We start from the raw sequence: 25,080 nt of genomic DNA, 5'->3' as shown, positions 1-25,080 counted from the left end.
CTGCCTTGAGTGTGACACAGCAAGAAATTGATCTCTGTTGTCTGTCTGAAGCCAATGAGATTTGGGAGTTGTCTGTAACGCCAGTTAGCCTACCCTAATATTCTTTTAGAGAATCAGTCCACATTTCCACACACATTCTACAAGTTTCGGGGCGGGGGGTACACAGAGCACATTACTGGTGTTGAACAGTAGGTCGTGGAAATGTGTGTCCAATGAGCCATGTGGTTCTTTGATCACCATGTCCAATTAAGCCACATGGTTATGTGATTTTCTGGTTTTAGTCGGCCTTTTATCTGGGGCAGATGCAACCAAGAACACTTCCGTGTAGTAAAAACTGATCATATCAGTAAGTGGCTTCCCTGGAGGAAGGAGGAGAATATGCAAATATCCATATGAGTTATTGAGGATTTCAGGCTATAGATTCATTGTTTTTTTTTCCTTTCTGCATCCTACTTTTTTTAAGATTTATTTATTGTTATATGTAAGACACTGTAGCTGTCTTCTTCTTATCTGCATCCTTCTTACCCTGCATCCATGTCTGCATCATTTGTTTCCCATTGTAGATTCTTGTCATTGCTCATAGGCCTAAACTAACTTCCCACCTTACTGGCAGGTAATTTCTAGCTCTTGGTCCAGACAGGCTTCTCTTATAGACTATATATTTTAGATAACAAGAATTATTTTGATTTGACTCATTTTATCCCCAGCATCCCATTCAGTGTCTGATGTGTCAGACATATGCACATATACACATGGACATGTTGTTGAGTGAATATGAATGACAGGAATGATAATTGTATTTTGATAATCATGAATGAACAATAGGGTACATAAAGAAGGCTCAGCAGGTAAGAGCACTTCCTGCTTTTGCAGAGAATCTGAATTCAGTTTCTAGCACCCACGTGGTAGCCTGCAAGCATCTGCAATTCCAATTACAGAAGATCTGATACTTTCTTCTGACCTCCTTGGGCACTAGACATGCACATAATATACACACAAACATACATACATACATGAACAAAATACTCAGACACATAAAATAGAGTAAATATTTTTTTAAATAATGAAACAAATCTTTAGAGCACTTAAATGAAGCAGGCTGGATTTTAATTTCCTGCTAAAAGTAAGAAACCCAAGGCAGTTCCTTGCCTTTGGCTTTCTCAACAGATAAATCACAAACCAGAATTTAAAACAAAGGCAGGATCCATTTTCAGGCTCTGATTTACTAGCTGCTGTGAGTCTTTAAGAGTTAGAGCTCAACTAATTAGTGATTCCAGTCATTTCATGAAGACATTTGATTGCAACAATATGAGAAGTTAAAGCCAATTGCCTTTATGATGGCCCAGTATAGTTATTGATGCTTTATTTTGAATTGCATATTCACTTGTTCAATGTTTATCAAGCCTCCTCTATGGTAGAATCTTGTTCCACCATCCTGGGACACGGTGGAGCATAAGACATAAAATGTTCCTGCTTTTGAGGATATTACAACAAATGATGATAAAACATAAGCCAAGAGATAGCTAGTGAGAATGAAGCTCCAGGAAAATTTTTTAAGAGAAGTAATGTGATGGAAATTGTCTGGTCCAGGAAAATTCCATTGTTAAAATAGTCTCTAGAGAAGGGTATTTCTATAACATGTAAACTGAAGCTTGAAGGACAGGAAGTCATCAATCATATGAAAATTGGAAGGATCCTGGATCCTGGTCAAAACAGCAGCTAAGGATTTATCTAGTGTAGAGATGAGAGAAGGTGGTGTACCAAAGAATGAGAAGGTGCCTTACATGGTAGGAGCAGAGAGTATTGAGGGTAGTAGTAGGGAGGACTCTGGGAAGGATGGTGGTATGAAACAGAAGGATGGTGGTATGAAACTGTCTGAGAGCAGTGGAGAGCCATGAGGAAGAGTTTAAGAAGAGTAAAGAGATGACCTAATGTTTGTTTTGCTCTTTTGAGCAATTGGCTTAACTTAAGCCCCATATGGATCCCTGAGTAGAAGAGGGTTCATCCATAAAACTAGAGGCTTGACCTGAAGAGTTCTTTGGGTTTTGGTGTTTTTTGATCCTGAGTTTTTTCAGCTTTCAGGGTAAAATGAGTGGCCTTTTGTTGAATTGTTAGTTGGACCTATAAAGATTATATCTATATCTATATCTATCTATATCTATATCTATATCTATATCTATATCTATATCTATATCTATATCTATATCTATATCTATATCTCCCTTTTAATTTAATGATTTTTTTCTATAAAGCTCTATGTATGGTGGGTGGGCTGCAGCTGTTCACCTTCAAAGAAAGAAACACACTTAAATCTCTTGCTTTACCTTGGTTACCAACCTTGACCATGTGAAAGAACATATCTGAATTCATAGTGGAGGTCTGCCGATGTACTGCTCTAGAAGCTTCTTGCTTCCCAAATTTTATTTCTTGAAGATTAGAGAGACCTATACCTGGGACATAAAACTAGAGAACAGTGGCTATCAAAGCATTGACAGGCAGGTCCCAATGTTCTACTAAACATTCCTTCATCAGTTATCTAAATCCTAACATGTGCTGGGAAGGCCTGCTTGGGGAGGAATTGCTGAGTGCCTTAAGAGAAGAAATGGGTCTGTCAGTTATGGAGACACAGTGACCCTGAAGCAGTGTCCCTTCCTCCAGAAGAGGCAGGTTCTAGACCTCTGAACAAATTTACGTTCTGCAACTTTGAAAAAGATGCTCTTTCACTCAAGGCTGGGTATGTACACAAGTCATTGTTCCAAGACAGCCTCCATCAATCACTTCCCAGGGAAGAAATGAAATTATAATATCTAGGCAATCATAACCGGAGCTGGACTGCGATTGCACTACATAGTGAACAGGGCCCAGAGGAAGGCGATGCTGAAAACCAGATGGCCAAGCATTTTCAATTCTGCACCCATGGGTGCTTTGAGAGGTCAAGTAGTACCATGAGAGGCAATGTGTATTGCTAGAGCAAAGTGGGAGTTTCTCAGTGGCTTCTTTTATGCTTCCTGACAAGCATTGCTGTTGGCCCTCCAGGCAAGGAAGAGACCATTAAAATGGAGAAGAAACAGCCACTCCATCACCAATATCATGCTATCCTCTTCACCTTATTACATGGCCTGCTTACATTTCAAAACCTTCCCTGTGGTGGAGTCTTGCTGGAATATGAAGCCTGGGCTTTCTTTGTTTTGTTTTGTTTTTGCTTTTCTTCTTTCATGTGCACAGGTTTTTGTTCATCTGTGGAGGAGGGAGAGCTGTGGCTAAGCTAGAAGTTGAAGCATAGTTTTGATTAAGGTCAGGGCTAGGATACTGAATCTTCTGACTGGTATTCACAATCTCCCCAGAGATGGCTGTAAACGTCTGCATTCAGATATGAGTCCCGATTAATAGAAGAGTAGAGTATTAGAACTGGTAGGGAAGGCAAATTGTGACTTCCTGACTGCAAAACTGTTCCACTATCATATTCATGTTTCCTAGACATGGATATGCTCATCTCAAATGCTTGCCTCTCCATCTGTCTCCTGTATTCTTGGTATGCTTTGAGGATTTCTCCAGAAAGCATATGTTGTATTAATTTAATTTCCCAATATACAGCATTGAAAAGGTAAGACTGGGAGAAAAGTGTTTAACCCAGGAGCAAGATCCCTCATGGACAAATGAATGCTTTTCTAATAGGAATGAGTTAATTATTGCAAGAGTTTGGCCCATCTCTTCTCTTTCAAATATATTGGCTTGTCTGCCTGTCATGAACTGAAGTAGTGCAAGCTCCTCACCAGAAACCAAACAGATGCAATACCACTCATTTATATTTCCTCTCACCCAGACCCTTGAGCCATTTTTTTCTTATAAATTATACAGTCTCAAGCATTCTAGAATAGAAATACAGGCTGAGCTAAGGCAGTCTCTCAGAGGGCAGCATAGGAACACAAAACACAACCTAGCTTATCCTGGCTCTCCATGCTATTTTTTGCTCCTCTCCAGCTGCATGCTTGGCCATCACTGACACTGTTGTGTGCTGGTATCCTGGCACAATAGCTCTTCATGTCACCTCTGAAAGGATACTTGAGTTGCTGGTCTTAACACACAAGTGCCTTCAAAGCCAGGCAGGTAGATTAAATGTGGTTCAGCGCTGGCATAGCATAAGAAGAAATGGTGGGGACCTGGAAACTGTGCAGTCTAAGAAAATGAAAGCATTGAAGGTCCATTTAAAAATAAGTCATTGTGGGGTTGGCTTGAAGAGCCACTTAGAGAGCTCAGCTGAAGAGCACTTGGCTAGCATGTAGCATGCACGAGACCCTGGGTTCCGTCTCCAGCACTGAAAAAGTCATTGTGCCATTTAAGCAAAGACAACCCACACCAAAGTGCCACCCCCAAATAAAGCCTTTTGCTATTATTCATTTCTCACAGGGATGCAGGAAAGGGCAAAAACCACAAGCCATGTCTGAAAATTCTTTTCTAGCCTCTTCTGTTCCTACACAGCCTGATTAACAAAAACAATAATTAGGATGTTTTTTATGCTGAGTGATTTCTTAACATACATACAGAAAACAGTCCAAATCATACAGCTCAGTGGATAAACAGAAGAATACACCCTAGCACTGACCTGCCAAGTCAAGACCTAAAATATTACTGCCACCTCGGAGACCTTCAAAGGCTCTTCTTCCTCACCAGAGGAAGCTACTATTTTTATTTTTAACACCACATGTTAGATTTATAAGAAAATAGAATCATAAAACATGCACTCGTTCTGTGTCTGGCTTCTTTTACTCAATGTTGTATCTGGGAGATTCATCCCAGATGTTGTTGGGTGCAGCAGTGGATTCTGGCATGGTGTGAAAATGCCAGGATTTATGTATCTGTTCTACTGTTAATTAACATTTAGGGGTTTCTAATTTTAGATTGCAATGAATTGTCTTTTGGCAGAAGAGAAAGACTTGGTGTCTGACATGGGACGTAGTCAGTGCATATACAACTGCCCCTCCAGTAATGTTTAGATACACAGGTAGAGTGAGGAGCTTTGGGAAGAGGTAGGTATCAAGAGCAGCTGCTACCAAATCTCTGTAGAACAGAAATCCTCTCACTTCCAGACCAGGACCTTTAGTGCTTAGAAGCCTGGTTAGGAAGACTTGTTATTTTTCCTTATTTTCATAAGACACCAGTACCCCATGGTCAATTTCTTCATAGCTTCCCAGGCAAGTTAGGATGTTAAAAAAAAAAACTAATTTGTGGGAAGGTAGGATCACTCTGAAGTCACACTTAATATTAGCAGATTGACTTTCAGCTTAGACTTTCTCAATTGATATTTTCACATACCTACCATAATTTTGCCTGTTTTATTTATATATATATATCTGTAAAATGTACTGCTGTCCCCAGTTAACCCTAGGATGGGTGCCCCTGACTGGATAGAAATGGTAAGAACTTCAGTGGGGTGACACTGAGTAGGCTGCTATGACTGTGGGTAGTTTGCTAAACTCTTATAAATGAACTTCATCCACACCACTGACAGAAAGATGAGACAGTTTTTCTTGCTTTTTGTTGCCCTGCTTCCATTTAATGGTGTGTTCCCCCAAAGGAAAAGGCAAACAGGGGAATGAAATTCCAGGCTAAAAATACTCAGGGCAAAAACACAGTACTGAGTTTAGCATCTTGTAACTCACAGGCAGCAAAAGTAATTTAACAAGTTTTAAAAGAGAAAGCCAGAGAAAGCCTGTACAGCATTAAAGATTCCATTTTCTTTGTGAATCGCATCATCTCCCAATCAATCATTTCAAATAGAGCCAAATAAAAAGGCTTCCCTGTTTTATACTTCGGGGGAATCTCTTTCTTATATTCTGCATAAACAGACTGAAATTCTGCATTCCTCTATTTGATCCCCTTGATGCTAGTTTTTGTAGCTGACCAATCATTTGTCATTGGGTGGACAAGTGGGGAAAAATGTTTTATCTCCTTCCAATATTCTGCTTTCTCCAAATTGACTGCTTACGTTTTCATATGATCTTATCACTTGCTTCCATCCATTCTCTTAGTGTTGGACTTCTGTCAGGATACTGCACATGAATGTATGATGTCATTTCAAATGAATCTAAAAGAAACTGGGAAGTTTCTGGAATTTCTTTATTTGAAGAAGCCAAAGTAAGTAAACTTAATTTGTATCCACCAGGAGCTCTGTGAATGCTAGTGCTATTATAGCTGAAATAATTTCTTGCTAAATGACATGCCAAGACTGAAGTTTTCTTGGGGGTTTTGTTAAAGCAGATATTTTAACTTTTCTGTGTCTACCCTGTGGTACAACATGTCAGAGGACCCATGACGATATGATGACTAGGCCCCAGTGGTGTTTTGAACATGCTTGGCCCACAGAGAGTGGTACTGTTAGGAGGTGTGGCCTTGTTGGAGGAAGTGTGTCACTGTGGGGGTGTGCTTTGAAGTTCTGCCCAGTGCAGAAGAGTAAATCTGCTCCTGGCTTCCTTTAGATGAAGACATAGAACTTTCAGCTCCTCTAGCGCCATGCCTGCCTGAACACTACCATGCTTCCCACCATTATGATACTGGACTGAACCTCAGAACCTATAATCCAGCCCCAGTTAAATGCTATCCTTTTTCATGGTTGCCTTGGTCTTTACAGCAATGGAAACCCTAAAACAGAAGCTGGTAATAGGGCCTGGGGTATTGTTGTGACAGGCCTGACCATGCTTTTGTTTGGAAAAATATGGATTTGGGGACTTTGGATTTGGAAAGCAGTAGAATGCTTTACGTTGGGCTTAATGGGCAATCTTAGTAGAGATATGTAAGTCTTTGTTGCTGAGAGCTCTATGTCTTCATCCAAAGGAAGCCAAGAGCAGACTCACTTTTACACCCTGGGTGGAGCTTCAAAGCCAACCCCTACAGTGACACACTTCCTCCAACAAGGCTACACCTCCTAACAGTACCACTCCCTATGGGCCAGGCATATTCAAGCCACCACATTACTTTATAAAAGTTGCCTTGGTCATGATGTCTCTTCACAGCAATGAAAAACCTAAGACAACCCCAAATGTCTTTCTATTAATGTATTCAACTCTATTTTTTAAGCTGTAAGGTTTTTTTCTTTTACCTTTGACATTATAATATAATTACATTTCTCTATTCCTTCCCTCCTTTGAAACTATCTCACATACCCTTCCCTGGTATATAAAATAATATAATATTATTTTATTATATATAAAATAATAAATTGTTATTTATTATTTTATTATATATAAAATAATAAATTGTTATTTATTATTTTATATATAGTACATTCACCTCTTAGAGTCAGGAATTACATCTAAGACTTACAGCAGTGGTACACAATAAAACCATCGGGTATGAGCAAGTGGAGCTTTCTCTTTAGTACTCATACTCATGCTCATAGTATCAATGCCATCCAAAAATGAACCAAAGTTAGACAGTGCAGTAGAATGATGGAGTATCTTGGATAATACCTAATGTTATATCTCTGTCCACAAATGGGCTTGCTCTGAAGATGAGTAAATTGTTCTTTCTCTTTCTGTGTAAAACAGTGTTTTTCTTTTCCTAAGATCCTCATGAAATCCAAGTATTTACTGGCTCTAGAACCATAGAAAAGCCTATAGTTCTCTTTATGCTGAAACCCTTTTCCATTGGTGAATTGATGCCTCTATTTCTACCATTCCTGGTTTATTCTTCTAGCATTAGGACAGTTACACTAAACTGTGAATATCCTTGAATGGAAAGGTTAATGTGTGGTAGAATGCAATTTCTGTATTGGTCAGACCAGAGGCCAGAGAGAGAGGAAGGAGGAGTTACAGCCTGAAGAACAGAAAGCTCTAAAAGAAGAAGGTAAAAAGCTCATTTGGTCCCTCAAAAGACACCCACTCCTCTCTAAATGTCTTAATTTGGATGTGTTTATCTTTGTCCTCCTGCGTGATGTAGCTACTCTATAATTGTTCCTAACAAACTAAAGCCTCGGCATGTAAATAACTCCAATACTGAGGGGCAGCTAAGAGCCAAAAAGAGTTCCCAGTCTTTTTTAAAGAGTTTATATGAACATCAGTGGAGATCAAGGTAAGGTAGTGGTGACAAAGGTTGTATTTTCAACTTCACGTATAATAGGAACTTCATACTCAGGGTCATGAGAATGTATTGTATAAAGGGTATGTCGATTTGTTACTTTTCTTGTTATTATGACAGAATACAACTTAAGATAGAAGCAACTTAAGGGAGGAATTTATTTTGGCTCACGGCTTTTCCATCCATTGGATGGGAATGGTATCACAGCTAGAGCTGTCAGTGTGACTTGTTACATGGTGCCAACCAGGAAAAAGTGAGACCTCAGGCAAGAACCAAAGAGGATAATGCTTGAAGTCCACCAACAGCCTACCTACTTTTATAGATATTTTCCACATCATAACCTCCCCCAAACAATGGTGCACATGTGTAGGTACACATGTGAGTATGCATGAGCATACACGTGAGCACACATGCGCACACACGCGCGCGCGCTCGCGCGCACACACACACACACACACAGTGCATATAAATGTTCTTCCTGAAATACTACTCAGCAAAGCAAGTAACAGGAGTTCAGGTTTGGTATTGCTTGTTGTCTGTTGGCCTTAGGTTGAGATATGAGTGATGAGTGATAATAAATCTGCACTTTTTCAAATAGGAAAATTTGTTCCCTAATATCTGTCACTGGGATAACCCAGCATAGCGGCCAGCAGTGCAGCAAGTTCTGCCAGCAATACTTTCAATGTCTTTAGCAAATTATTTAGTCACTCCACATCTGTTTAAAAAACTTGCAAAATGGAGATAATACTTGTATTTAATGCATAATTTTCTGTGAGAATTGATTGATATAGCACATACAAATTCTTAAATCATTGTCTCATATGCAATAGGTATTTCCTAAATACTGTCATTATTATATTATTACGGCAAGGAAACTGGTTGCATGGTGGCTTTAGATTTAGTGAGGAAAGTGAGAATTTTGACTTCTGTTCTTATAATAAGCTTTGCAGGCTCATCTACATCTCTCTTTTCATGTATGAAGAAGGAGGAAAAAGAACCCAACAGCTGAATGCCTCAAAACCAAACAAATGATGAAATCTGGGATGCGAAGCAGAGAGGATAGATTTCTTGTGATGAAATACAGGCCTTGCTACAGAACTTCTCTTGGAGAGATAGTCAACTTACATCTTGATGTGTGTGTGTGTGTGTGTGTGTGTGTGTGTGTGTGTGTGTGTGTGTGTGTGTATTTCTAGCTCTAGGCTTTGGTTAGAAGTATGGAGCTCCCTTCTAGGTTTGAATGAAGCATAAAAGTGAAGCTGGTTGACTTTTTTCCAGCACTTCACAGTCTTTGCTCCCTTCTTAGTTTTCTGTCTGGACCTCTGCTCTGACATAAGAAACCAAAATGGCAGCACTTCCTTGGTGAGAGCAGAAACAGAGTATCCTGGTGTGGGTTCTTTATAGGGACATAGAGTGTTGCCTAAACTCTATTTGGCGAATCTGATGGCAACCAACTGGCAGACTTGGGGGCTGTGACACGCATTATCACATCTCATATTTTAATATTCGTGGAGACTGAACCCAGGGCCTTGCATATGCTAGATACTCTACCACTGAACCACATGCGCAGCCCACTTCCTATCCCTTTACCATGTGATATATCTGCTTTAATGGATCCTGGCCTCGGGCCTGGTGGAGATTGGGGCAGTTGCAGGGCAACATAACTCAAGGCTGTGGCTAGCTGGCTCTTTAATTTTGTGTGCATGTTTATGTATGCATGGGAATCCAGCAGATGGGCTGCAAGAAGGTAGGCAGCAATCTACTGACAAGGAGCAGGAACTCTGAATAAATCACATTGATCTGGATAGCAAGTTTGCCTTCAGGGATCAGGGACTTAGGTGTACAGGCAGAAAAGGTATTTACCTAGCTTTTTCCTGAAATGCCAGAAAACTTAAAAATGGGTCAGTGGTGAATACAAAATACCCTTATGGCTACAGCCCCAAAAGAATTTGACTTGTTTTGGAGTCATCCAGAATAAGGCAAAGGAAGTTCAGTGGCCTACATCTAGATTTCTCAAGGGGGATGAGAGAGAGCAGTCAGTTGGACAGCTGTAATCCCCAAGTCACAGGTTGTAGATCATATGAGTGGATATGGCTGGAACTCACGAGAAGAACTCTGGGAAATTGATTTTGAGCCAACTGCTGGCACAACTTATCATGCAAATGATAACCCCAGCAGATGCTAACTTGTGGTCCTGATCACTTAAATGGCTATATCAGATTCAGATATATACCTGAAACCACATTTAAACTCTTCTACATTCATTCTGTAAGAGGGAAGTTTGAACCAAATAATACAGAGACACTAAGATCCCAAAGCCACAAAATACTAAGGCTGGTTCCATCATAAACTAAATGATCATTGGTAGCCCAAATCATTGATGTTCCAACTATGTTTTCTTCAGGTGTACTTCTCTCTTAGCTGCTGCAAGTGTGAGCTGCTAAAGTCTAGAGCTCCTCCTTCTCTAGAGAATTGTACCACCAACACTCTTGAATCCAGGGGAGCAGCAGAGCTCCCTATTTTGATAAGCAGAGTGTTCTACCAAGTCCAGCTGAACTCTTTTTGACTTTCCTTCTGTCTATTAATTCTCTTCTCCATCTTTCTGTAGCATTGTCCTCGGTCTTTATCACCCTTGGGAATAGTGCTTCTGGCCTAGAGTACACAGAAAGAAGCCTGGGAATTCATGGACATTATGCAACTTGGGTTCAATAAGTGGTCCATTCTGGTATCACAGATAATAGCCTACCCAGAAGTAAGCAGTACTTATATCAGAACTTTGCATCAGACTTGCATGCCTTTAGATGACCACCCACCCACACACACACACACACATTCTGTCATCTCATCAGAGCTTTCCTCTTGGTCCTTCTGTTAAGGTGAAAGGCAAGTTCACAGGATACAGGGCACTCTTTTCCCCTTGACATCTGGTTTGATTCTGGGCAGCTAAATAATGTCTTTGCAATGAATAACAAAAGCTAATTCACTGTGGTTTTTAAAACACCAACTGCAAATATTTTCCCTTTTCAGCTTGGGGTCACTGGAAGGGGGAAAAAACGGAGCTGAGAGAGATTAACCCAGAGAAAATAAAACGATGGCAGCATGTTCTTTCATTTGTGAGGGCCCATTTCTGAATGAGTGTTGTTCAAGGCAAGACTGTGGCTCTGCAGAAGAGTTTGAAATACCACTTTCATTCACCTTTCCTTGCAAAAACCCACCCCACATGACTGTGTCTGTCTGTCAATTCCTGCCAACTCTATGCCCATCTGCCAGAACCACTGATTCCCATGGATTGGGGGGGGGGGGGCGACTAGGCCCGGTCCGTGGCACACAATGGCTTTCAAGAACCCAAAAGGTTATCCTCTCTGTTTCGCCTCTCACTGACTTTTCCTCTCGATTTACTCCTGCCTTTGCCTTTCTTCCTTTCTGTAATACCCAGACACTTTACTAATGGGTGGGGCACAGTGCAATTAGCAGAATTTTTGGCAACAGCTCTTCTATCCACTGGTGTCACTGAGAAGGCTGAAGATTTAGTCTGGGTCACTTATACAAGGTTTAGGCCAAACTTGCTTTTGACTTAAGCTTGTTGTTGTTGTTTTAAATATTTTTTAAGGATTATAATGCGTCTATCATTTTCCTCTTCCTTTCTCCCTCCAAACCCTCCCATATACTCCTCATTGCTCTCTTTCAAATTTATAGCTTCTTTTTTGAAATCAATTGTTATCACATGCCCATGTATATGTACACATGTATGCCTAACTAGAACCTGCTCAGTATGTATAATATTACTTTGTACACATGTTTTCAGGGCTGACTAGTGTTAAATAACTTATTGGTGTGCTTTTCCTCGAGGAAGGTTTGTTGCTCTGAGACAGAGTCTTACCATGGAGGGCTGACTGGTCAGAAATTTAATGTGTAGACCAAGTTGTCCTCAAACTCCCAGAAATCCCTGCCTCAGCCTTCATGGTACACAGATTGCAGGTATGCACCATCTCAGATCTGATTTGGGCTGTTTTGGGACATCCCAGGACATCATCACCATTCAGTTTCTTCCTGCATGGCAGTAAGGTACCTTGGGGGGGCGGGGAGTTATGACCGTGCAAAGCTCTGATGACTCTCTGAGAAGAAAGCAATCCATTCACTTAACCAGTTGTTCTTCAGATACTTGGAATTACTTCTTCATTTTTTTCTTTTTCTTTCATCTATTTTATCTTAATTCATAGTTTTACTTGCTGGGCTAAAATGGGAGGTGAAGCAGATGCCATGACAATATATAGCTACTAGAGAAAGGATTCCCTTTATGACTAAAAATGGAGAAAGCTTGACTAGAGTCCATGTTTGTGAAGTGACTTCATGAGCTTTGTCTTGTCCTATTACTGTTAATCTGTATTCAGTTGTTGAGCATGTTGATACAGGTGGAGGTGGTGATGGTGATGGTGGTGTGGTGGTGGTGGTGGTGGTGGTGGTGGTGGTCGTGTGTGTGTGTGAAGAGTGGGAGGGGATCAGAAAATCATTTGCAACCTGCAAAGAGCAAATTCTAATCATATCTGCCCCTGTCACTCTCTTTGTCACTTGGATAGGTTTGCAAATATTTGCAGACCTGCTGCTCAGCCCTCACAGCAAGCACAAATTTCACAGCCAAGCATACCATTGCCATCCTGATGAGAAAAATGGGAGTATGCTGGGGCAGTTGTGGAGTGATGGGATGGAAAGAATCCCTTCTTGTGATTGGGCAGCAGACATAGGGGCCCAGCTCCTGTGGCTCTCTGGCTTTTAGTATTTGTTCAGCTTCCTGTCTCTCTCAGTGTGCTAATGGTTTCCATAGCCACAGGGCACCTGGCAGAGGTTCTTAAATGGGTCAGGCCTGAGGTTCTGCAGTTCTAACAGGCTCCCAGGTGATGCTGATGCTAAGGATACCTTAGCCAACTGCACTTGGAATTCCAAGGCTGTAAAGAAGTACCACTGTGTTCCGAGCTGTGCAGAACTGGGAATGGAATAGTGCTAAGCCCCTCCTTTGGAGACAGGGTGTGTCTGAGGCTGTCCCAGTCCTGATTTGCCATTCAAGTGAACCCCAAAGGGATTAGCAGCTGGCCCAGCAATTGGGTGAGACCATCTACCCCTCCAGGGGGGTGTCCCAGAGGCAATGCAGAGGTTGTGTGAAAATCTGCAATCCTCCTTGCTGAAGGTTGCCCCTTCTCACCCTCCCCACCCCCCTACCCTGTGTGCTGACTTAAGCAGATCAGCTTTCAGTTCTCTGGCATTCCGAGAAGCTTTGCAGAAAAGAAAAGGCCCTTCCTTAAGAAGCAGAGCTGGAATCCAAGCATGGCTCTTGCCTGCTGCATGCCCAAGAATGAAGGTATTTGGGGTTTGCAGCATTTCCTGGCAAGACAAAGAGGGAGGGGTGCTGGGGAGGCCGGGCCCCTGGAGAGGAACTTGCCCTTCTGTCTGTAACTGCTTCCTATTCTTGGGTGAAACAGCACTGTGTTTCCTGAGGGAAAAAAAAGTGAGCCCTTTCACAGGGACAGATGTGAGGAAGGAAAGCGCGCCTGGCCCTCATTCAGAACTGACTTTGACATTTACAGTCTGCCTCCTAAGCTTCCGGTTGGTTCCTTGTGCTGTTCATGCTGCATGCCCTACATTTTGTGCTCTTTCTGAGACGGTGGGACTTCCACAGCCCGAGAGGGAGTTCAGTCTTTTCCCTGTTTGAAGGAGGGAGCAGGGATGGTCTAAGGAAGATTCTTCCTGGGTAGGGTCCTAGGGCTCTGGCTCAGGGTTTTGGGGAAAGTGACTTCACCTTGCATGGGATCATCCTAGGCCTCCTCACCCCTTCTCCTTCATCATTTCCACTCCACACCCCACACCCCACTTCAAACCCCCATCTTCTAGGAATTCCGGGATCACTCTCCCACTCTAAGATTGAACGTAGAGATGTATGGCCCTGTGTGTGGCTCCTTAAGCAACCTTGAACTGAGTTCAAGTTCACTCCTCTATTCTTTTTTCCCCCATCTTCAATGGCCTCCTGCTAAGTGTTTTCGACCACTTTGAAAAGAAAGCAATCCATTCACTTAACCAGTTGTTCTTCAGATACTTGGAATTACTTCTTCTTCATTTTTTCTTTTTCTTTCATCTATTTTATCTTAATTCATAGTTTTACTTTTGTATTGTTCTTTACTTTCTTTCTTGATTTCATAGGATTGGCCACACACAGAACCCTTTTTGGGAAGTATTGAACAGTGTTCATCCTTATAACCCCAGATACTTGCTTAGGTTGTCCACTGGAGCTAGGCAGCTTGAGAGTCGAAGCTGCCTATTCTCTCTGCCTGGATGAAAGCACTGTATTGAATGTTTGCCACCATTGACTGCCTCTATGGAGACTGATGCAGGCCCACTCCCTGATGAGTCTCCCATTAGTCTAACCAGTGGTGCTGAGTGTGCTCTCCTCAGTGTGTGTACCACCCTGCCACCCAAGAAGATTCCCTCTGACTTGCATTTGCAGGGATGGGGATGGGAAAGCACTGGTTTGTGCATCTTTATTACTAAAGAGGAGAAAGGAAGACAGAGTCTGATGGGTGCCACTGAGGTTGGGGCAATGTGCCAAGATATTGCAGACTTTGTAGTGGATTTTCAAATCTCTGATGTCATACACATGTATAGTAACCAATCGTAATTTCATGGGCCCGCTCCAGACCAATTAAATCAGAAGTTTCCAGGAATGGGTCCAGGTATCAGTATGTTTTCTTGTTGAAACTCTCTGCAGGTGTTATCAGTATGTAGCTGGGTTAAAGAATCACTGATCAGAAAAAGAAAGATCGACCCCGCTATCACCACAATCTTCAGTTTCCCTCCCAAAACCAAGTAAGACCATTAAAAACCTAAGTTCATACATTTTCATACAGATCAGCAGATCCAGGAGGAGTGCTCAATAGCCAGGCAGCCTTTATTCATTGAGCTAGAAGGGCTAAGAGACAGAAGAGAGTACAAAAGCAAGAATGTTCTTCAAGGTCCCGGCTAGATGGTACTGGCTTAAGACCAAGTAGAAAGATGAGGAGAAGGTCCATCTGAGCGACTTGACCCAGCATACTGGCAAGAGGTTAAGAAATTGGGCATGGTGGTGCACATGTGAAAGTGGCTGACAAGCTAGGGTGGAAAGGAGACCCACTATAGGACTACTGGGCAGAGGGTTCAATACCTTGTGGCTTTTAGCATGCTATTATTTTGATTGTCTTTGAGCATTAGTCTCAGCAAAAACAGGGCACCTCAGCTGACACTGGATGGCTCATATGGAGGAAGACCAGACCCTTAACTCAAAGGTGACTCCAACCTTTGGCAGATACTGTACTCAGCACAGTAAACAGCTGAAGGGAAAATGACTGCTTTTTGTATCAACCCAAATTTTATTATACCAGATTTCATTATAAAAATGTTAGAGGTTTGGGGAGTGTGTTTATTACAGAAACAATGTAGTTATAGTGATCTTCAACATCTTTCAAACTGGAGTCTCAAAGGGAGTTTTATTTACTAGATTTAAAGCTGTGGAACAATTGTTTTGTATGATTGCCTTATAAGCACAGGGATAATTCAAGGAAAATCAACTCTCTGTTTTCTTTCCTCTTTAACCCCTGCTGAATTTCCCCAATCTGAAGAGTGGTACAGCCACCTAGAACAATGCCAGATCTTGGAACTGATAAACTGTATTTGGGCAAGACTTGCAGGGGATAGAAGGATGGGCTTCAGGAAAAGTGGGACACGTGACTGAAGTTCCAGACTCCTATTGCTTCTGGCTTAGAAGGGTGTTTTAGGGCTTTGAACATGTGTATGATAACCACTTAGGCAAATGTCAGGCAAGGACTGACACTTGTGCAAACCATAGTCACTGTAACTAGTTATACCAAGATACCTAGTCATTCATATTTTCCAGAAGCAAGGCTTTTAAATCAGCCCCGATGTCAGCTCAGCCCTTAGTTTATTCCTGAGAACTCTGCACTCATACATTGATTGTTACCGTCTTGTGGCAAAGATCATTTTGTATTGACAGTTCTGATTCTCGAGTTGGTTTATCTGATTTTTGTATTCATTATCGGGAGTTTTTAAACTACAAAATGCTTATTAAAGGGGATGCTTGGTTTTTAAAAAGTAAGCATGAAACTTCCAGAGGTCAGGAGGCAGAGGCAGATGGATCATGAGTTCAAGGCCAGCATGGGCTATAAACAACATTCAGGGTCACCCAAAGCTACAGAGTGAGGCACTGTCCATAAATAAATAAGTAAATAAATAAACAAACAAACTAAATAGATATTGAAAGCTATAAATTCTTCTTAGAGTGCAGCTTTGGTAGCTTCTATATTTCTATCATGATGCCAATTGTTGTTTCTATCCTCTGTAGATTTTGCAGAGATGATGTGGTGTAAGGGAAACTGAGCTTTGATATGTGACAGATCTGGGTCTGAATCCTTACCCTGCTATTTACTAGTTGTAGGTGTAGGGCAAGATACAGGCCCACAGTTGCCTTAATTCTCAAATGGCCATCTTATTATTTGCCTTGTGTATCCTTAAAGGAGAATTAAAAGAAAGAATATAGCTAAAGGAAAACATGATGCACCTGTAGATGCTCAACACATGGTAAATATAGAAAATAAGAATATTTAACATAATGTATCATTGGCCCAAACAAGAACTTTGTGTCTGGAAAGCTGTTCTCCATTTGCATGTCTTAGGCAGAAGGCCAGGACAGTAGGTGTCCTTTCTGGATCAACCCTCTTAGCCTAATGTCTACCGGAGGCATTGGCAGATGGGACATGAAAACAACAACAGTATGCCTAGAGGAGAGAATGAAGCCAAATGTTACATTGGATTGGGAATGTCCAGATGAACTAGAAAACTCAGTATAAGCATTCACCATTGAGAAATCCTGCCTCCTCCACCTGCTATTGTTACTTGATAAAATATTTGAGCTGCTGAGTCCTAGTCGTTGCCTTTCTTAGCTCTATAATGAGGGTATCCCATGGTCAGCACCTCAAAGGAAGAGATCGTTAGGGGAGCAAAACTTTATGGAGTAGCAACATTTCCTTCCTGGGTACTGGGCTTGAGTCTGGGCATCAGGCATGGTTAAGGTATGCTTCTGCACTTGAGGACTTCAAAGTCAAGAAGATACTGACCCATGAGTAGTCAAAAGACCATATATAGTATCCTGCAGTCTATCCTCAGAGTAGAGGGATCACCTGCCCCTTATGAAGTGGCACGAGAAACCAAGTGCAGCTGATGGAGGAGGGAACTTCTGAACTGACTCTTGGGATAAATGGGTTATGGTTCATCAAGTTTTGGATGGGTTTTAAGGTATGATGAGTTGTTTTTGACTTTTGCATGTTTGATTTTAGTTGTTCCTTGCTTACTCTCTGCACTTGTTGGAGGGTGGATTGTAGAGGCCATAATAATAAGATTTAGGGGAGAAGGATAAAGCTCCAGGATGCTAAAGACAGCTCTAATCTTCTGGCCACACCTTTTTGTGCTATTGCAGTTCTCTGTGCATAAATACAAACTGAAGTGGAAGAATTTCCCACCTCTAGTCAAGGTAGAAGTGCTTATATTCCCGATAGCCTCTCTCTCTCTCTCTCTCTCTCTCTCTCTCTCTCTCTCTCTCTCTCTCTCTCTCTCTCTCTCTCGTGTTCAGTGGGCATACCAAGAGGTCCACTTTTCTGATGGGTGCTGATTCTGGTGTCCTTGCTAGTGAGCTTGATTATTAGATTTTATGTGTGTCTAAAGCCTCAGGCTCCCAAAAGTACAGGCCAGAGATGCAGAAGCCAATCAGTCTGAGTCAGATGCTAGTGCTCCAGTAGCCAGATGCTGAAAGTCAGATGTTGAAAGCCAGATGACTCCAAGCAGGGCAGAGCTACATGTGTTGCCTCAGTTTTGGGGAACTTAGGCCTCCCAGGAATGTTATCTTTGCTTTTTGGCTTTCTCCCTATAATTGAGCTAGAAGGAAGTTTTGATTTATTCCTCAAACTGTAGTAAATCACTCCTCTCACCACCTTGTCTCTCTTGTGTTTGCCATGAATGGAATCTAACCATTAAGAGCTATGATATGTCTACCTCCTTATCTACATGGATTTTTTCCCTTTCTGGAAACAGTCAGTGTTGAATTAGACTTGAATGACTAATTTTGAAATAAAGAAGTACTTGAAAATAGGCCAGGAGCACACATCAGTAGCCACAACGTCCTTAGCTTGAATGGTTGAAGAATTCTGCATCACAACTAATGCTGCTTTGTGGCTCCTGTTCTGAAAGTCAAGGGTGATGACAGGGGCCATGAGTTTCTAGTGCTTTTCATGCCTATCTCAGAAAGCAAGCAAAATGGCCACTAGGGAGAATTAAGATAATTGTGTGCTGAGTGTTTATTTCCTTGGAAATATGTTGATTTGCAGTGTTGATTGATTAAGGCTTTATTTTTTTTTTTCCCGTTTTTGGTACCTTCTCTCTGGGTTTTTAGTTGCTCCTTTTCTTTTCTTTTCCTTTTTTTTCACACGAAAGACATCATGGGTAAGAAGAAGAGATTTTATTTTGAAGAACAATGATCACATTAACAAGGTGACAGCAGATAAGCTAAAAGTCACTCCATTTTCTGCCTGGGAAAAATGTTCTTTGCTGCCAAATTGCCTTCTGCCACTCTTTGTCTATTCTGCTTTTATAGGAGGGTGGCAGGCCCAGCTGCTGATGGACTCAGAAGAAATATCTGGTAGATAAGGTACAGCCTTGATTCATATACAAGAGGAAGTGTTTGAATTCAATAATAAAAAATAAGACAATAACAACAAAACCCCACTGACTTCCTTTTCTATTGTACAACATTCTCGTGGCTGCAGCGCTCTTTAGGGCAATGATATTTGCCCTTGGTCCAACATATAAAGCAAAAAGTAGCTATAAAATTTGAAACTTGGTGAGGGACAAAGTATCTAATTCATTGTAATTTAATAGATGTCTAAGCCTAAATAATGTTCTCTGGGTACAGAATTTTCCCAACATCTTACCCAGTATTGCAGGTAAAGCTGAAGAACCCAACTCATCCAAAACTGTATGAAGAAATAGTAGGACCAAACTGGTATGTAACATCAGGAATATCTACTTCTAAAAACGAAGTAGACAAAAATCAATGTCTATATTTCAAATCAATTGGGGAAAGAAAAATGTCAATATAGAATAGAGGAGGTAAAAAGAAAAAGAAACTTCCAGAAGGATGTGAGATTTTAACTAGTATATATTAGTAGGACTTTGTAGGCAGGAAAGATCATCCACTATTATTACCCCTAGGCTTTGCTTTCTTCCAATTTTTTTTTTTTACAGAGTTGTGAACATAGAGTGAAGTAATGAAAATAAAACATATAGCACAGTGCTGGAACATGATAAAGATTGAGTGAATGGTCATGGTTGGGATGGTTGGCTTTTGTAAAACGGGGAGGTGCTGTTAGAAGCATAAGAACAAAGCCTTCAGGGTCCTTCATGGAGAAATGGTGTTATCATTATGGGTAATTAAAGCTTTATTTTCCTCTGATTTCCTTGCCTCTAATATTATCCTATTCTTTTCTGAGGCTCTTTCTCATGTTTTACATCTTGGCACACTTTGGTTATTATCAGCATACCTCTGGCAAAATGAAAGCAGACCTAACCACATATCAGACGATTTTTTTTTAAAATTCACTCTATTTCTCAATGCAACATCTCATATACTGGCTTGCAATGTCACTTGTGGATGGGTATGGGATTAAGGTGCAGCTATGAAGCCAATAACATAACGTGTGCTATCATTTCTCCCAGGTTTTTCTTTTCACAATTTATTTCAGCAATTTAAAACCACATTCACTCCAGTTATTAGTTTCTTTTAATCTGTGTATCCTCTAATGATTTGATTTAAGTCACAAAGGAGAAGTGTTTTGGGGAAGAAACAATGAAACTTTTTGTTTGTCTGTGTGTTTGTCTGCTAAGGTGGGAGGCTGGGCACCAGCTAGGGTCATCTGGGAAGAAGGAATCTTAATTGAAAAAATGCTTCTTCCATAGGGTTGGCCTATAGGCAGACCTGTAGGGCATTTTAAAAATTAAAGACTGATATGGAAGCACTCAAGTCACTATGGCTGGGACCACCCCTGGGCTGATGATGGTCCTGGGTGCTACTCTAAGAAAGCAGTCAGCAGCACCGCTTCATGGCCTCTGTGTCAGTTCTTGCCTCCAGATTCATGCTTTGAGTCCCTGCCCTGACTTCCCTGGATACAAACTGTAAAATAAAATAAGCTCTCTCCTCCCCAAGTTGCTTTTATCATAGTGATCGAAACCCTAGTTAAAATAGAGGCTAAGGTTCCTTTCATTTTGTTTTGCAACAGAAGTGATTAGGCACTGTGGCCCAGAGTTGTTCAACGATGTTAGGGGCTGAACTTTTGGGGGATCCAATGGTTGGGAAAAAACTAGGACATTAGTATTAAAAGTCATTTAGTGACCATTTACTATGTACTCAGCAGGATTACTCTAATTGCCACCTTAGGTGATCTTCATCACAGCCCTCTAATGCAGGTGCAATTACTATTGTTGTTCCATAGGTCAGAAAAGGAAGTTCAGAGTGTTTACATAACTCACTCAAGAATATGGTTAAGATGTTGCAGAGCCAGAATGTAGAACCACCCCCCCAAAACTTTGCTTTTCACATACTGCCAAGTAGAGATCTGAAAATAACAGCCCCAAACTAAATGTGGGGGCAGTGGCACATAAGTGAAAATACTCAATACAATTAAGAGTTCAGAGATGTGCTGTGGTCTATACTATGTAATATCCATGAAGAGCATCTCAAGTAGAAAAACCTTAGACTCATTTGTAAGAATTACAAACTGGGCAGGAGAGATGGCCTCTACTCAATGTCAGACTGTGCGCTAAAAAGGGGATCTCTTGGATAAAGACAGAACCAATGTGGCGTAGTGTCCCTGTGTATTGGAAAAAGCAAAGAGGCTAGGTAAGGCCCGTTACATTCTTCAATTTCTTTAACAACTCCAGAACTTTTTGCTAATAAACTTGACTAAATGCAACTGATATATTTGTGACTCAGCATTGTTTATCAATGACATATTGTTCAAATATTCATTTCCTAGGAGAAGGTTGTAAATGTCTTGCAGAATCATAAAAGGTGATAGATTAACAAGCACTGGAGGTTGTGGCAGGTCAAGAAGTTACAATGCAGGGTTTCCCACACAGTTCCTTGGACAGGCTGGCAGGTTAGCATAAAGAAATGGTGTTTTCAGTGATAAGAAGGAAGACAGCTTGTTCTCTCATATTTTAACTTCAGCACTCTGGGGAAGATGCTGGGAGGGACTATAATGTCTCTGAGCAAAAGGGAAAAAAAAGTAGATGGCATGATTGCAGCTATTCTCGCAGTTCTTACAACTACAAAAAATTGTATCTCCTTTCTGCAATCAGTCCTCTTTATACCACCACCTGCCTCCTAAAATTAAACAGGAGCCTTCTGTGTCTGGGTAGCCGTGAAGCTGTCCTGAACTAACAGCACCCGTTGTTGCTGGCTGGAAGAAATCTTGGACTCAATATTTTTCCCCTTAACATCTCTTTCTCTCTCTCTTTCTTTCTTTTTTCTTTTTTTCTTTTTTCTTTCTTCTTCTTTTTTTTTGCATTGCAGAATGTTAATGCATGCACCATGGAAGCTCTATGCATCCTCTATATTTTTCAGCCAGGTAACTTTGCTTGCATTTCCCAAACATGTCATGCCCTCTTCAACACCTTTCTATCCACGACTCTGTTTCCACTCCAGAATATTTTAAGACACAATCCATCTAGCTAGCTCCTTGACAGTCAGGGAGCAAGCTTAGGGCTCGAACTAAGAAAGGCTGCAAATGCTGCTGGAGTCAGGCTTTTGAAAATTCAGGAAGTCTCTTGGTAAAATGCCTTCTTTTGGGGGAAACAGAATACTCATTTAGTTGCAGATGCAGAAAAACTGTTTGTGGGGGTACAACTCAAAAGCCTTTTCTCTGATTTTCTTTTTTGCACTCCTTATAAAACTATGCCAGAGCTAACTGAGACTCTCCCTTTTCATTTTTTTACCCTTTCCCCAAGAAGAAAAATGAACTAAATTAATTAATTCCTGCAGTATTGTAAATGCCAAATGAAAACCGCCTTCGATGTACAGATGAAAATACCGCCTGAATAATTATTTGTGTGTTTGTTTAACTAGAGGGCACTTAGATAGAGACAAATGAAATCATTCAAAGTTCAAAGGCTCCCATATTTGGTAAAAAAAAAAAAAAAAGAAGCCCAACCACCCACATGTTGAGATAATCGAGTAGTGAACTAATACATTACCTACTAGCATTTTCTTCAGAAGAAATAGCTTTTCCTGAAACTGATGGGAGCTTCAAATGCTGAACATTTTTCCTCTTAAATAAAGTTGGTAATTAACATCATGATTAAGAGTTTAGACTTGGGAGTTGCTTTCACTATGTTGAAATTCTAGCATGCGACTAAGGCTGAGGATCGCGGCTTGAGGGACTTAGTTGTAGCCATTATTTCTCCCTTTCTGAGATAATTCAATTTGGCCCTAATTTAGTTTGTAATTATTCTTTTCTTCCTTTCAAGCATCTCCATCTGTAAGTTTCCAAAGTGTGTGTGAAAGGGGAGGGTGGACATCTCTTTCCCTCTCTCTCACCTGTGTTTCTGGGTACCTTATCTCTTTAAAAAGACAGCTGGGGCTATGGTTGCTGAATACAAAGCTGACATCAAGTTCTTTTTTTATTGGTTATTTAATTTATTTACATTTCAAATGTTATCCTCCTTCCCAGATTCCCCTCTATAACCCCCACCCCCTCCCCCTTTCCCCCAGCTTCTATGAGGGTGCTCCTTCACCTACTCAAGGGACTCCTGCCTCAGCGCCCTAGCATTCCCCTACACTGGGACATCTAGCCTTCACAGAACCAAGGCCCTTCCCACCCCCAATAATTCCAGATAAAACAATCTTCCACTATATATACAGCTGGAGCCATGGACTTCCCCCCTTGTGTACTCTTTGGTTGGTGGTTTAATCCCTGGGAACTCTGGAGGGTCTGCCTAGATAATATTGTTGCTCTTCCTATGGGGTTGCAAACCCCTTTAGCTCCTTCAAATTGTTGAAAAAAAATCATAGTTTTTCTTGTAGTTCTCTGGGTTATGCTTCGATATTTGTGTCCTTTAAACATATCATCTCTTCCCCCTCCTACCATTCCCCAATTATTTCTTGAGAATGGTTCTGGACCCTCATCTTGCTGATTCTTTACCTCAAACTACGTAATTCCACATCATGCTGACAAGCCCAGAATCAGAGGAGGGAGGTCAACTTCTAGAACCGTGTCTGAACTCACACGTTACTGTGTCACTTGGAGGTGTGGTGAAGGTTTTGAGCTATGACTAGTCTATGTTCTAGTCTTCAGAGAGATTTGCTTTTTGCTTTAAAAGGTATTTCTTTATCATTGTCATATTCAAACCAATAATTTCAACATTAGTGTCTGTTTAAACATATGACCAGAAATTTATTTTTGAAAAATTGTACCAGTTAGCTTTTTTTTTCTACATAGCTTTATCACCCCAATACTTACTAGGTAGTAAAGGACAATAGGTAGTAAAGGACATGACTGCTTCAGGGTATGGGTGAGAAGAATGTTTTTGTTGTGGCTATAAAGGGAAAGTGCAGCCAGAGGCATCTGGAAGGGGCCAGAGCAGAGAGAGAAAGTAGTGGACTGTACATAGCCAGTAGACTTGAACCAGGACATGAGAGGAGAGAGAGGTGGGGAGAGTGGGAAAGGAAGAGAAGAGACAGGAGAGAAGACCAAGAGAGAACCAAGGAAACCAAGATAGGAGCCAAGAGAAGAGAAGAACCAAGGGAGTGCATGGCCTTTTTGGTTGGGTTATACCAAAAAGAGAAACTGGGGGAAGAGAAGGAAGCCCCAGGGCCAGAGAGATTTAGGGTAGGGGTTTGAGAAGGGTGAGAAGTGCTCAGAGGGGTTTCAGGTAATGAGTGAGCCTAGAGATCAAGCAAACACTTTGGTGTGTTAATAGGCACCACAGTTAGCCATTTGTCTTGAGTTTCTTTGGGACTTGTCAGGTAGGTTTTCCCTTTAGGGATGACTTGGCTCAATTTAAGGTCTATAATACAAGCCTATGCAACTGGAGTTGGTCAGTTAAGGTTTGGAACATAGGATCGACTCCTGCATATGCCTGGTGGCTAGCAGGCTGTGAGCCAAGACAAATGGGTGGGGAGGTGCTGGGCTCTAAGTGTCTCATCATCCAGCAGACTTGTCCTGACTCCTCTTTGTAGAGATGCAGCAATCATGGTTAGCAACTATAGTTCGCAGAAATTCTAAGATGTGTGTGATCTAGGCTCAGAATGTGTGCAGCATCATCTCTACTGTACTCTACTGGTGAAATGAAGCCAGAAGCTTCATTTACTCAGAAATAGACCCCACATATTGATGGGAAGAGCTAAAAAAGAACTGTGACTGTTTCTGAAATCTACCGTAAGAACCAAGTAATTTGTCTGCATGTTTTTATACATGTACATCAAAATGACTTCCAATAATAACATCCCCTGCTTGCATTCAAATGGGGGAAGAAAGATGTAGAAATTTCTCATGGCCATGACAATGGACTACTGCCAATGAAATTTCCACGAGTCATAGCAGAATGGACAGCAATCCAAAAACTTGGAGTAAAGAGGAAAGAATATGAACTGAGGAATCAAATAGAACTGAATTCAGATGCTACATTGCCACCTTTTCTGGATGCCTTTGGGAGAAATTACTTAATATCTTTGAGCATCAGTAGCCAAAACCATAAAACAAGAATGATAATTCTTAAGGCATAGGGCTGCTGGGAGGGCTAACTGAGATGCTGGTGTACTCCTGTCCAGAACCTAATAAAAGTCATCTCACAGTAGCCATGCCATTTCATGCTGGTTTCTTTCCTTGTCTCCTTAGATTTGTGAATCCAAGTGCAGTGGGCATGGTG

At 41.2% G+C, this 25,080-nt stretch overlaps 1 protein-coding gene across 5 annotated transcripts in view; it reads left to right on the top strand.

The window, feature by feature from the left end:
- Nhs (NHS actin remodeling regulator) overlaps positions 1–25,080 on the top strand; it is a 326,152-nt gene that overhangs the window by 219,749 nt on the left and 81,323 nt on the right. The window contains exon 1 of one of the 5 annotated variants that reach the window (XM_006528766.3): positions 7,317–13,423. The exons of 3 other annotated variants lie outside the window; for them this stretch is intronic. In XM_006528766.3, the coding sequence (XP_006528829.1) occupies positions 13,390–13,423 (34 nt within the window). In that variant the 5' untranslated portion in view covers positions 7,317–13,389. Of the gene's footprint in view, positions 1–7,316; positions 13,424–18,781; positions 18,806–25,080 lie in introns of those variants that run through there. One more of the 5 variants, XM_030251268.1, reaches the window with a different exon arrangement.

Source organism: Mus musculus, chromosome X (assembly GCF_000001635.26).
Source record: "Mus musculus strain C57BL/6J chromosome X, GRCm38.p6 C57BL/6J".
In the NCBI taxonomy this organism is placed as follows: Eukaryota; Metazoa; Chordata; class Mammalia; order Rodentia; family Muridae; genus Mus; species Mus musculus.
The sequence above is the reverse complement of the archived record's forward strand: the minus strand, read 5'-3'. Positions and strand labels throughout refer to the sequence as shown.